General features: G+C 54.3%; 1 protein-coding gene across 1 annotated transcript; it reads right to left on the bottom strand.

Moving 5' to 3' along the window:
- Positions 1-3,921: 3,921 nt before the first annotated feature.
- BNIPL (BCL2 interacting protein like) lies at positions 3,922-12,486 on the bottom strand. The gene is made up of 6 exons (XM_077840815.1): positions 12,297-12,486; positions 10,034-10,216; positions 9,418-9,520; positions 7,937-8,068; positions 6,585-6,671; positions 3,922-4,024 (listed from the first exon to the last, which is right to left on the bottom strand). The coding sequence occupies exons 1-6, from the start codon at positions 12,484-12,486 to the stop codon at positions 3,922-3,924; spliced, it is 798 nt and encodes a 265-aa protein (XP_077696941.1).
- Between the last annotated feature and the right edge of the window lie 899 nt (positions 12,487-13,385).

The raw sequence follows: 13,385 nt of genomic DNA, 5'->3' as shown, positions 1-13,385 counted from the left end.
ATGCCTCCTGGCCACCAGTGTGGCCAGAGAAACTGAGCTAAGGAACCAGACGTGTGTCCCGTCACTTTATTTCATTTTTGTAAACATCCAAACGTGGTACAATAAATACAGTGCCTATAGCATCAGCGGTAAACCGCATCGGCGTGTGAATGTGCAAAAGGTGCAAGCACCAGACCATGCAGGAGCCTTTTCAAAATAGTTACCACGGTGCCATGGGTTCTGCCCAGCTGTGCGGCATCTGCCATGCCCTGGGAGGGATAGGATTCGGGGGGGGATGGTACCCAGACTCTCAGGGGAGGGGAGTGCCATCTGCTGCTCTCAGGAAACCCCCTCCAGCTTGCCCCAGACAATAGGCACAGCTACACTGCAATAGAAGACCTGCAGCATGGCCACGGCTGGCCCAGATTGGCTGATTCGGGCTCGGGAGGCTAAAAATTGCAGTGTGAGCTTGGACTGGAGCCTGGGCTCAGAGACCCCCACTGCGGTTCCAGTCAGGCCTATCGAGAGAAATTTGGGGCCCCGGCCCATCGTGTTCACTGAGGCCCCATCCCCTCCCATTTCACCTCAGTTACAGATATTTTGGGGGTCCCCCTGAGCCCCTCTTTTCTCCCCTCATGTCATCCTTGATGCTAGTGGTATGATGTGGACTGTGGTTGGGCCTGGCAGCCCTGGTCATGGCTCGGGACCCCATGATGCTGGTGCTGCACAAACAGCACAAATAGTCCCTGCCCCAAAGAGCTTCCAGTCTAAGGCACAGCTGCTATATTTACATCAAAGAACACAGCTGGGGTTTAGATCAAGGGTAACATTTTCAAAAGCCCCTAAGTGACTTAGGAGCCTAGGGATGCATTTTAAAAAGTATTTAGGTGTCTAAAGGTGCAGACAGGGAACCTCGTGGGAGTTTCAGAAGCACCTAGGTGTCTCAACTCCACACCAATGGGAATTAGGCACTTTTGAACCTCCCCATAGCACCTCTGTGTGCCTTTCGGCTCGTAAGTACCTTTAAAAATCTGGCCCTCAAATCCCATTTTCAAAAGAGACTAAGGCACTTAGGAGCCTAAATCTCATGGACTTTACCTGAGACTTAGGCTGGGATTTTGAAATGTGAGTGGCGATTTTGGGTGCCTCGTTGTTGGGGTGGCGGGGGGGGGTGAAGGGGCAACTACAGCTTGTGATACCTTAAAGGTCCCTCCTTTTCATAAAGTGCTGAGCACCCTCCCTCAGAAAGTCAGGCCCCCTCAAATCAGACCCCTAAAATCACTAGACCCTTTTGAAAATCTTGCCTAAGTCACTTTTGAAAATGGGACTTGGGCACCTGTCGCCTAAATGCTTTTGAAAATTTTACCCCAAGTCCCATAGCCTTTCAGTGAGATCTAGGCTCTGAAGACCCAGCATCTCAGACATATTTAGGTGCCCAACTCCCAGTGACATGCGTGGGAGTTAGGCACCTAAGCACCTTTGAGGCTCTGGACTTGAAAATGCATGTAAGTCCCTGAGGTACTTGTGAAAATTCGACCCCCTTGCAGTACTGGGAACCCAAACACAGCACCATCAACCGAAGTGAAAGGCAAAACAAAAGTGAACAGCCAAGGGGTGAAGAGTGACTTTGGGGATGACATGCCAAAGCCACCCAGGGCTGTTGGGCACCCACTGGAAGTCAGTGGCACCTGGGGAGCGCATAGCCAGCTGTGCCTTGGAAGATCTCCCTCTTAGCTCTGAAAACTTCCTGCAGCTTTAACAGCCTAGGGGTTTGTTGGTAATGTGGATGGCCAGTTGTTGCTTAAAAATGTCTGGGTAACACAGGGTTAACTCTGGCAGCTTCCTCGCCCCCCTGCACGCGGGGCAATGATATGCGGGGCTGAGGACACACACCCGAGAGATCTCACACTAATCAAGGACTAATGATGCATGACTGGGCAGCGGAGAGAGACAAACAGCATGGAAGCGTAGTCTGGGAAAGCTAAATGCAAGGTTATAATGGGGCTGGGTGTTGGGAGAGCTGGTTAGTTTCCTGCGTCAGACTTCGGACAATAAACACTTGGGAGAAAAACACTCTTTGTGAAATACATTTGCCCTTGTCCCACTCCCCAGCTTGCAGCGTCCCATCACTGCCTAGGGGGAGATCTGGCAGGATGCAGAGTGAAGTCTTTTGACCCTGGGCATGGTATTTCCAGACACCTGGGTCCTGGCTGCTTCGGTGCCCTTTGCAAACAGAGACACTTCCCTTGAAAGGTGCCAGGAATTAACAAAGCTAACACTGCTGCTCTGCTTTCCTCACCGGGTCCCTGTTCTCCCCTCTCCCTTCCAGGCTAACCTGGAGCTGGTCAGCGTACAAACCGGAGCATCACTTTTCCAGCTGCCAGGACCTGGGCATTTTCTGCCTCTTGGGAACAAAATGCTGGAGCTGGTTCCGCCAAGGATGCAGGAGGCAGAACGGAACCCAGTGCCTTCTTCAAGAGCTGGATCAGCTCTTCGGGGCTCACAGGAACTCCTGCTTCCTTGGCCAGCGCTGCGCTACGGCGAAATGACTCCCTCTCCTGTAGCTGTAGCAGCTGTGCAGGTGAAAAAACTTATTTCCATCCATAAAGCCAACTGGGATCAGTCCGAGTGAGACCAACAGCCACTCTGGTTTTAGGTCCACAGGAGTACGTCTACATTGCGATAAAAACCCTGCAGCTGGTCTGGGTCAGCGGGCTCAGGCTGCGGAACTATCCAATTGCCTTGTAGTTGAGGGATTGCAAGACCACAAGGGGCGGTTAGATCATGTGGTTTGACCTCCTGTCTCACAGGCCAGAGAACCCCTGGACTGAGCCCAAGAACGCATATGCTCCGTTTCTAACTGCTAACAGCACTCACATAAAAACCTGTGTAAGCCAAGTCCTCCATTTAAGCCGGCCTAACCTGAGAAGCCCCCCCCAGTGTTTAAGCATCCATTTAAGCTGGACCTATTTACAAAGCCCTGGCGGCAAGTGCCTTTCCCAAACCCGGTCGCTTCAGTTTCTCCTTTAAAGGAACACTGGTGGGAAGAAGTAACAGAGCTATGCAGCGTGACTGCCCCTATTAGCGCTGGGGTCTGCTGCTGTGCAGCCTCCCGCTGGCATCACCGCTGTGTGTCCCTGGAGCTGTTCCAGCTGTGATCCAGCCTAGGGGAGAAAAGAGAAGAAATAAAGGCACTGATGTGGCCATTGGCCCAGATTTTGTCCTCTGCTTCAGCCCCTGGGCCAGGGGAGAATTCCCCCCAAGGTAGGCACAGTGTACCCTAGTGACCCCGCGTAGGCAGCTGGGATGGGCCAGGGCGCTCTGTGTTACACCAAGGGGGTGTTCTGGCTCCTGGAGTGGCACAGAATGCAGCAGGGGCAGTGGTGGGGTAAAGCCATGCCAGGTCTCTTGGGCCTGCAACACAAAATGGGACCCGGACCCGAGATGAGAGGTTGGCTCAAAAGGGGAACAGGGATGATTTTGCTTTGCAATCTCTGGCCTTGTCTGCACCAACGTGGTTTTGCACGGGGGTGATGTACACCAGTGCAAGTTGCCGGCGCAGGCATCAACACAACTGGTCTGAACTGGGGCAGCTACACCAGTGCAAGCCCGCTCCCGGTGTAGCACTGGGAGCCAGGACACCTGGGTTCTATTCCTAACTCCCTTCCCTTCCCTGTATAAGGGGGCAATAACACTGACCTGCCTACGTGTGAAGGGTTAATAGCCCCCCCTCCCGGGGGGGGCAGGAGATGACAAAAATTAGGGTGTGGAGAAATAAAAAGGGGAAGAAGGTGATGGGGCCGGGGGGGGGGAATTCAAAGGCTTCCACTTAGTCCTCACTGCCCTGGAGGCGGATGAATCCCAGCCTAGTCGAACCTGCCGCACCCCACAACCAGCACGAGAGGCGCCAGCCATCGAGACGAGGAGGGAAGGATGCTCAACTCACTGTCGGATGCAGTCGGGGATGTGCACTTGCTCCAGAGGAATCTGTTGCGACAGCTCCCACAGGCTGTCCACGAACTGCACTTTCCTGCCAAACTTGGAGCTGGGAGAGGAGGCAGAAGGGGGGGATAGGTTATTCAGGTCACATGAGCAGTTGTTTTCCCATCAGGGTGTCTTGCAGGGCACCAGGATGACAACCCTCTAGTCTGGCCTGTTCTACCCAGGTTCCTAGCCCGCCCCCAGCACCGAGGCACCTTCCACGAACGTGTTAAGCAACGTGACTTGCATCTAACTAGCCACCCACCCATGCACAGTGCCTGTCCAGTGTCCTGTCTCCAGCTGTGGCCAATCTCTGCTGTGGCAGAAAAAAAAAATCACTGTTCCCTCTAAGTTGTGCACATGCATACAGATCCTAAACCCCGTGCACACGGCAAAACAACGCATGCACAAAAATTTGCACAGAAGAAATTTTTTGCGCACATGGCCTGTCAAAAATTAGAGGGAACATTGCCCAGAATGCATCTGGCCAGAATGACCCCTGCAGGCCATCAGCTCAAGCCCTGAAACATGAGATTCCCCCTTTGCACAACCCCATGCATGCTGGGGGGAAGCTCCGTGGTTTGGGGGAAGATACGCTGTAGCTCGTCTATGGAGTCTCCCAGGCCTGTCTGCTGCCACGGCTGATACTTTAGCACCAGTTAGACAGCCCAAGTGCTGAGTCCTATCAGCTGACTGCACACAGGCCAACAAACAGCCAGTTGATCCCAAGCGGGATTGGAACCAGCAATCTGTGGGCAAAAGGCACTCTGGTGTGGCGCAAATGGGTGTAAGCTCATGGAACTATGCCAGTTTACACCAGGCAAGAATCTGGCCCACTTATCTCATCCCCAAGCCTTCGTGAGCCAGGCCGGCACTTTTATGTGGCGCATTCAACGTTTCACACACTACAAGGGAAGGGTCTCCATGCGGTGCGTTACAGCTAGGCGTTCGGAGGAAATGTTAAATACCCCCTCGCAGCACTGCTCCCACCACAGACTCAGTAAAGCTTTCAGGGGGAGAGAGAGTGAGGAGACTGCAGCAAAAGCCTGCAAAGACCTTTGAGAAGGGCATTCGGATCCGTGAATTAATCAAGCCTTCGAAAGCCGGACACCCCGGCTTGACCGAAAATGCTCTGTGCGGGAAGGCACATGGGTTTTTGTATTTTCTTCACTCTTGACGCAAACAGCGCACGCTCACACACAAACAGGTTTCGGTTAGGACTCTCACGCACACAGATAGGTTAAGGTCAGGACTTTTGAAACTGACTAGTAAATTGAGGTGTCTGTCTCTGGGGACCCCACTTGACACACCTAAAAGGGGCCTGATTTTCAGAGGGTTGGGGCAGCGTTGCCAACTCCAAGCATTCCAGAGTCACATGTCAAATAAATCAAGAGATTGTGGGGTTTTTTAAAAAAAATCTCATGATTTTTAAGCCAAACAAGTTCCCTTTTATTTGTTGTCTGGTCTTCGAGCCTTTATTATGCACTGGGTCACATGCCAAGCTTTCCTCTACAGCCACGAGGGCAGGAAACGCCTTTCTTTTTTTCAACAAAAGCCAAGATTTTTCCCGTCATCACCTAACTCTGGGAGCTGGGGCTTTAAGACAAACATCAAACATGAAGAGAGTTGGCATGTGCTTGGTGCATTCTGAAAAAACACAGGCTCCTTTCAGATGCCTCACATTGGGCCCCTGAATCATGAAATCATTAGCATGTATCCATGTATCATTAGCATGTATCCATCCCCCGCAGCTGTATGGCAGGGGGCCTGTATCTGACTCCCAGCTGTTAGCCCTGCAATCTCAGCCACATCCCATCCTGCTGCTGTTCTGGAGGGACTGTAATACGAACTGGTACCTGTAATGTACAACACTGCCCTCTGCTGAACAGCATGTGTCAGGCTGGCTTGTGTTTGGCACCCCACTTTGCTCGATGGGCCAGTCTGGTTTAAGGGCTTAACCCTTCCCCAGACTGCAGAGCTGCTTCCTGAGTTTCGTGGGGAGAAGGAACCACTATGACAAGGCTGCAGCTGGCAGGCGAAATCCAGGTCTTTACACGGTGCTCATTGTCACGGTATCTGGGCACCTAGGGAATGCTGGTGAAGGGCATCCAAGAAATCCTGGGCTAGAATCTTGCTCCATGCTGCCCTGCCCCATGCACCCATGTAGCTAACAGCACCGCTCTCTGGGCTGCAGAGCCCTGGCCTGCATTGCTAGTCGCCGCGAGGAGGCCCAGGCTCGGGGAGGAAATATTGCTGAAGGCATAAAAAGCTCTTCGCGTGGAATAGTCTGTGGGGTAGGCGGGCTCGAGCCTCTCCAGCCAGCGAGGGGTTAACGCGCTCAGGTCCTGCAGAGCAAGAGGATGCACCAGGCACTGGCTATTCCTGGCGCCCCCTTAGGGTAGCAGTTGGCCTTGCAGACGCTGGAGCCTGGTGAGGCTCATGGATGGTCTGACGCTAACAACATGGAGCCCGCCGGGCCCATGAGCAGTCTGGGCACGATCTCCAGGGGTGTTCTGATACTGCAGGCTGGGTGGCCGCCAACCTCCTCGCACACATGTACACGCACACACACCCCTCTGTTGGTAGCCTCCCACAGGCCAAGTAAAGAGTCCAGCCCACACTACCTGAGGAAGGGGCGGATAACGGTCATCAGCGCCTTGACGTACCAGGTGGGATGGACAATAATCATGGCCTTCAGGTTCTTACGGAGCCTGAAACAATGCAAAGAATACAGGACACGAGGTATCGATTAGCTGGTGGAACTCACTGACACAAGATATCCCTGAAGCCAAGAGTTCAGCAGGACTGAAAATACGGCCTGATGTTGGTCAGGCCAACAAGACTCCCTTGTTACAGTCATCAGTGCTGAGGCCGGCATTGAAGGAGGCTAATGGGAGTCAAGGAATCCCGCTAGGATTCAACCGGAGCTGCATGCCTTTGAAAATCCTAGCTTTAAAAAAAACGGGGCTTGGAAGGGCTATAAACCATCCTGATTCGAGGTAATAGGTTACCAACATCTAACCATCAGGAGCCAGTAGGAGGTTTCTGGATGGGCCCCAGGTCCAAGGCAGGGCCTCTGAAGTCCAGGAGCTCTTTCTTTTAGAGGTAGCTAAGGGCTTGTCTACGTGGGGAAACTGACCAGGGTAACTCCGCATATGGACACTCCATTCTGGAATAAAAAAATCACTTTATTCCAGATTAAATCCTCTGCTTACAAAGCCCAGAGGCTGGGAGCTGGGGTGCCAGAGACAGCCATAGGGTCTGCTTCTGTCCAGCAGCCTCGTGAGAGAACCCTCCCTTTATACTCACCACAGCCCAGCGCAGTCCCTTCTCCCAGCCCCTCCGAGGGAGGCTGCAGTTTCCATCCTCACCCAGGCTGGGATTTTTTTTATGGCCCAGTCTGTATCACAGTGTCAGCCTCACTGGCCTTCGCGCCGTGCAAGCCAGGTAGGAAGCAGCTGTTTCCCTGTTGCCAGTGACTCGGGTACAGATTCTGGCTGGGATCGGGGGTGTGTGTGGGGGAAAGGAGTTGAAATTGCAGCCAGCCAGAGCCACCGCTGAACTGAACAGGGAACCCACCCAGTCTCGAGTCTTCCATATGGGCAACAAAGCAGCTCTGGATGGGGAGTGGAGTCTGTGAGTTAATGCAGATGACTCAGTGTGAAAACTCCTGGGTTCTATTCCCGGCTCCGGGAGCGAAGGTATTTAGGACTCCTGGGGTCTGGACTCCTGAGTTCTATTCCCCACCCTGGGGGGGGGGGGGGCATCTAGTGATGAGAGCAGGGTGGTTGGGAATTAGGACTCGTGTGTTCTGTTCCCAGCTCTTCAGCAAGTTGCTGATGTAGTCCTGGCTCCCCAGCAGCTAGAGTAAGGGGGGAACGGAAGAGGGACGGGGCTAACAGTGAAGGGGTGCCTTCCCTTTTGTGGGCTGGGGAAGCAGCGTTCCCCCGGTGTTCGGTCCCCTGCTGCGTCTTACCGCCGGTCAATGGTCCGGTAGCATTGCTTTATCCAGCCGAAGGACGGGATCTGGCTGCGGAGCGTGGCACCATTCAGACACACCAGTATGTAGCTTTCTGCCACCATCACCTCCAGGGTCCCGATGATGTACCTGCCAGGAGAGCAGAAAGGAGGTCCAGTGTTGCAGCCTGGAACCAGCCCTCCTCTAGGCACAAAGCGCCTCCATGCTACAGTCGTGGATTTAGCTTCACATCACACCCACGCCCCCCAACAGTGAGGTAAATTTTCTTATCCCCCACCCCTATTTCACAGATGGGGAAACAGAGGCACAGAGCAGGGCTGTGACTAGCCCAAGGTCACGCAATGAGTCAGGAATAGAACACAGGAGTCCTGACCCCCTGTTGCTCACGCTAACCAATAGGCCACATTCCCCACCCAGAGCTGGGCAGAGAACCCAGGAGTCCTGATGCCCAGTCACCAGCACTAACTACTAGCCCATATTCTATATTAGGCGTTCACAAAGTGCACATTGCTGTTGCATTTAACCCTTCCTGTGCCAGCAGCTTCCCAGTCCTGACTAGTGCACTGACGGTCCTCATTTATGGTCTGGGAACGGAAGAGACTGAGTGAGTTCAGAAGGGGAACAGCCCGTGTTCCCGTTGGCAGCGCTGCAGGCAGCCAGGCAGGGCTGGGGAGGAGACTGTTATAAGAGAGAGGCTTATTTTAAAAGAAGGTTTTGGCACTTTCAGGGTCAATTTACCAGGACAGTAAAGGGCCAGAGAAACAGCTGCGATGGCATCCCAATACCTCCTGATGTTTATGGGGAGATTCCAAGAATCCCAGGGCAAAGGAGGGCTGCCCCCTACCTCCCCAATGGACTTCAAGGCTATTCAGGGGTTTATCCATTCCTGCTGCTCTCACCAGTAGGGTCCCGATTTCCAGGTATTCGGTCCCTGACCTCAGGGTTAGGGTGGTTTTATGCCACCTTTGGGCTCCCCCATATTCTGGTGCCATGGAGTAAATTACAGGAGCCGCGGGAATCCTACTTGCAGCAGGGAATAGCCAGAGCACACTGCACTGCGGCCACAGGCCCAATCTGCCCGCTATGCCAGGGCAGGGTACAGGGCCCCTACACCAGGTCCACAGAAGGGGGCTGTTTCAGGGGGCTGTTTGCACCCACTTTAAGGCTCCTTTATGCTGCCAGGGCAGACTGAATATAATGAGCATCTGATGCTGGCTCCCCTGCCCCTCTGTGCTGCGCTGAGTCCCAGAGGAATTGAGTCTGAGGTGGGGGGAAGCCGAGCCCAGCCTGGGAACGTACCCCATGCAGATGGCTTAAAGAGGCAACATCCCTTCTGCCCCTCCAGTGACCACAGCTTTACGTCGGAGTCACTTTCCAGAAGGGCGGCCAGAGCCATCCCCAGCTCACCGCCCATTCCCCCGTCCCAGGCTGTTACCCCTGCAGCTCGTTCACTAGCCAGCAGGGGGCAGCATGCTCACCTGAACAGGTGCTCCATCACGTACGGATAGTCAGGGATGCTGCTGTGGGGCAGGTAGCAGGAGGCAAAGAGGATGATGGCATTGAGGCCTTCCCCGTAGTACCCTGGAGCGGCAGAGCAGAGCGAGTGGGTCCAGCTGGAACAGGCGCCTAGCCCCGCCACCTTACACCTCGGCACACCTGTCCTCCCCCACAGGGAAGCTCTGGGACTGGCCCAGACCAGGTCAGTTTGGCAGCTTTGCTTGGCCCCTGACCCACACAGACGGGGCTGCCATTGTGAACAGCGTCCCATGGTCCTCTGGGCACGCAGGCTGTGTGGAACTGGGTTTACTACAGCAGGCTTGGATGCCAGGGTCCCGTAGGGCTGGGGTCATGGATTTCTTGGGGCAGGAGCTTCCTCCGATTGGCTGTGCTTGCTATGCCCCGTAAAGTGCCTGGGGTACTGACGGGCACCATGTAAATCATAACTCTGGGACCCAACTCCCAGGAGAACGCAGGAGTCCTGAATCCCAGCCCCCTTGCACCAAGTTTCCCTCCCAGAGCCGAGAATAGAACCCAGGTGTCCTGCTGCCTCCCATTCTAAGCACCAGACCCCAGGGCTATGAGCTCTCCCGTTACCTCCATGGGAGATGACCCTCTTGTAGGGCTCGACGATGCTCAGATCCACTTTCTGCTCCTGCTCGTCCGTCAGGAAAATCCTCCACTTCCGTCCGTCCTTGTCCTCAACGTCCACCATGCGCCCCTCACTGAGTTTCTCCTCAAGCAGGCTGCTGTCCAGGCGCCGGGCCCTGGGCAGTTCATCTGTGGAGAGAAGGGACAAGGGCGGGGCGGGTGTATTAGGAAAGGCTCCTGGGCTCTTTTCTGAACTTTTACCAATAACCAGAAAGCACCTGGGCCCTGCCTTGTGTTCTGCAATGTACGGCCCCCTTGGGGCACTAGGGTGCCCATGAGATGGGTATCAATGGGTGTGAGGAAATGAGGCCAAGGAAAGGAGAATCACCCCCCCCCGAAAGTGACCCCAGTCCCCTCCCAAACCTTCCCTCCAAACCCAGCTCCCTTGGAACCTTTCAGCCAAACATCCACCCTTGACCCCCCCAAGCCCTCACCACAACCAACCACCCCTGACCCCCCAACCCCTCACCACAACCAACCCCTCGACCCCTCATCCCAACCAACCAACCCCTTGCCACAACCAACCCTCGACCTCCCAACCCTTCAACCCCGCACCACTACCAACCCCTCACCCCCCCACCATCCCCCAACTCCAACAACCAACCAACCTCTCGACCCCCCCAACCCCTCACTCACCAACCAATCCCTCACCACTCCACCCCAACCCCCTACCCAATACTCCCCATCAAAGCTCCAACCAAACCCCACACCTTCCTTTAACCCCACCCCTCAGGCCCCCCTCCCTTCACCCCAACCTCTAACCAAATTCAAAGTGACATTGCACTCCATATGGAAATATGCTTATGACAGTGAATATGATGTAACTGGAATATGCTTTACGCAAAAGGTCTCTTATAAGGTATCATAACAAAGGTTATAACCTACTGAATATATTCCTCCTATTTGTATGCATGTGTCATTCTTGTATCTGAAGCTAGAAATATGAAGTATAACTCTGAGGTCCTACTGTAATTATGCAAAGTGTGGGCCATTAATGGTGGTTTAGAATCTTGATGGCTCCCATTATCTAGGACAATTGGTTGTAAATGGCTCTGTTTAGTTGCAAACCTTCCTGTGTACCTGTGTGGGAAATGAAGAATGAGGTCTCACAGGACATGTGACCAGGTCACATGATATTGGAATCCATCTTAAAACTGGTACTTTTCCAGTTAGAAGGAGGGGTGGGGACCCAGAGAGGCAAACGATTCCCGCCTTGTGCCAAAGCTATAAAAGGGGGAGGCAAGTCATGAGAAAACCCCTAGTTTCCACCTAAGATGTTTGCTGGAATTAACAAGGACTGTACCAGGGAAAAGGATTGGGCCCAGACCAGGAAGGAGCCTAGTCTGTGAAAGAAGCTTATTGGAACATCTCTGAGGGTGGGATTTACCTGTACTCAGTTTCTTAATGTATTAGGCTTAGACTTGCATGTTTTTGCTTTATATTGCTTGGTAACTTTTCTTTGTTCTGTCTGTTATTACTTGAAACCACTTAAATCCTACTTTTTATACTTAATAAAATCATTTTTGTTTATTAATAAACCCAGAGGAAGTGATTAATACATGGGGGAGAAAACAGTTGTGCATCTCTCTCTATCAGTGTTATAGAGGGCAGACAGTTTATGAATTTACCCTGGATAAGCTTTATACAGAGTAAAACGTATTTATTTGGGGTTTGGATCCCACGGGGAGCTGGGTGTCTGGGTGCTGGAGGCAGGTAACCTGCTAATCTGTTTTCACTTAAAGCCTGCAGTTCTTGGGGGCATGGTCCAGACCCTGGGTCTGGGTTGCAGCAGGCTAGTGTGTCTGGCTCAACAAGGCAGGGTTCTGGAGTCCCAAGCTGGCAGGGAAAATGGACTCAGAGGTAGTTTCAGCACATCAGGTGATAGTCCCAAGGGGGTCCCTGTGACCGAACCCATCACACTCAACTTCCCTGGAACCGCCCTTCCAAATCTCCAGCCAGTCCCAGCCCCACACCAAGCCTGCCCCCCATTTTCACTCGCCCTTCCTGACCCACCACTTCAACTCCCCCTGCCGATCCCAACCCACCACCTCAGCTTTGTCTATGCCCCCCGCCATTACGAGCCCCAGCCAGGCCTGCTTCCCACCCACCCCCACATCTCAACCAGACCTGCCCCCCACTCAACCCTCCCCTGCCCTGATGCTCAGCCCAGCCCAATCCAGCCACGGGCGCATCCTCTCTCTGGCCCCACCTTCCCAGTCGAAGTCATGGCCGCCCTCAGGCCCATCCAGCAGCTCGCTCTCGGACGGCGTCTCCAGCTCGTCCACGTTGATGTCCAGGCTGCCGTCCGGCGTGCGGTCCGGGTAGTCGCCCGACAGCACCGAGCCCTCGGCCCGGTCCAAAGACAGGCTGAGATCTGGCGCCGGCAGCCGCTTCTTCATATGCCGCTTCCCACAAAGCTCCAGGGTGTTGGGGGCGACTGGGGGTGGGGGGGTGGAAGGATCAAGGCAAACAAGAGCAAGAGAGAAAGGATGTGAAACAGAAAATAGGGAGGGGAGGGAAGGAAAACGTATGGTCCAGAAAACACCGCTGCTTATGCACCGATAGCTGGATTGGGGCCGAGTGGACAAAACCTTCCCACCCAGGTCAGCTGTGCCCCGGGGGTGTTTGTGGGACTGGAGATCCGGGGGGACGCAGCCCTTGCCCTTCAGCACCCCCAGCGTGCTCACACCCAGAGCCTTCCCGGCTGGTGTTCTTGGGGTCTTGCCCTCCTACCTTCACCCGCCCCCCTCCGGGCATGGCCTTACCTGGGCTGGGCTCCCCGCCAGAGTCTTCAAGGTCCTCCTCAGAGACCTCCTCCGGGAGAGGCCTGCAAGACAGGGGAGGATGAGACACTCACGGGGTCGGGGCAGGGACGGCTAGTGTTTCTCAATGACCGGTCCGTGGACTGGCGCCGGTCCCTGAGATCTCCCTGACGCCAGCCGGTCCCTGGTATCAAAAAGGTTGAGAAACGCGGGCTAGAGCATCTCTCCCAGCTCTGATCTGCTATGTTCCGGTGGGGGAGGGGGCTAGGAGTCCTGGGTTCTATCCCCATCTCTGGGAAGGGAGTGTGATCTAATGGTTAGAACAGGGGGGTGGGGAGTCAGGGCTCACGGGTTCCATTCCTGGCTCTGGGAGGGGAGGCGAGTGGCTAGAGCCAGGGTGGGGATTGTGCCCTCGAGTGAATGTTATGGCATCACATTGTGCCTCAGTTTCCCCATCTGTTAAATGGAAATAATGACACTGGCCTAGCGCCAGAGCTACCTACAGCGGAGTCAGCTGTGGAGCAAGTTTCACATAC

Source organism: Eretmochelys imbricata, chromosome 24, assembly GCF_965152235.1.
Source record: "Eretmochelys imbricata isolate rEreImb1 chromosome 24, rEreImb1.hap1, whole genome shotgun sequence".
Taxonomy (NCBI): Eukaryota; Metazoa; Chordata; order Testudines; family Cheloniidae; genus Eretmochelys; species Eretmochelys imbricata.
Note: the sequence above shows the minus strand (reverse complement) of the source record. Positions and strands in the feature narration are given on the sequence as shown.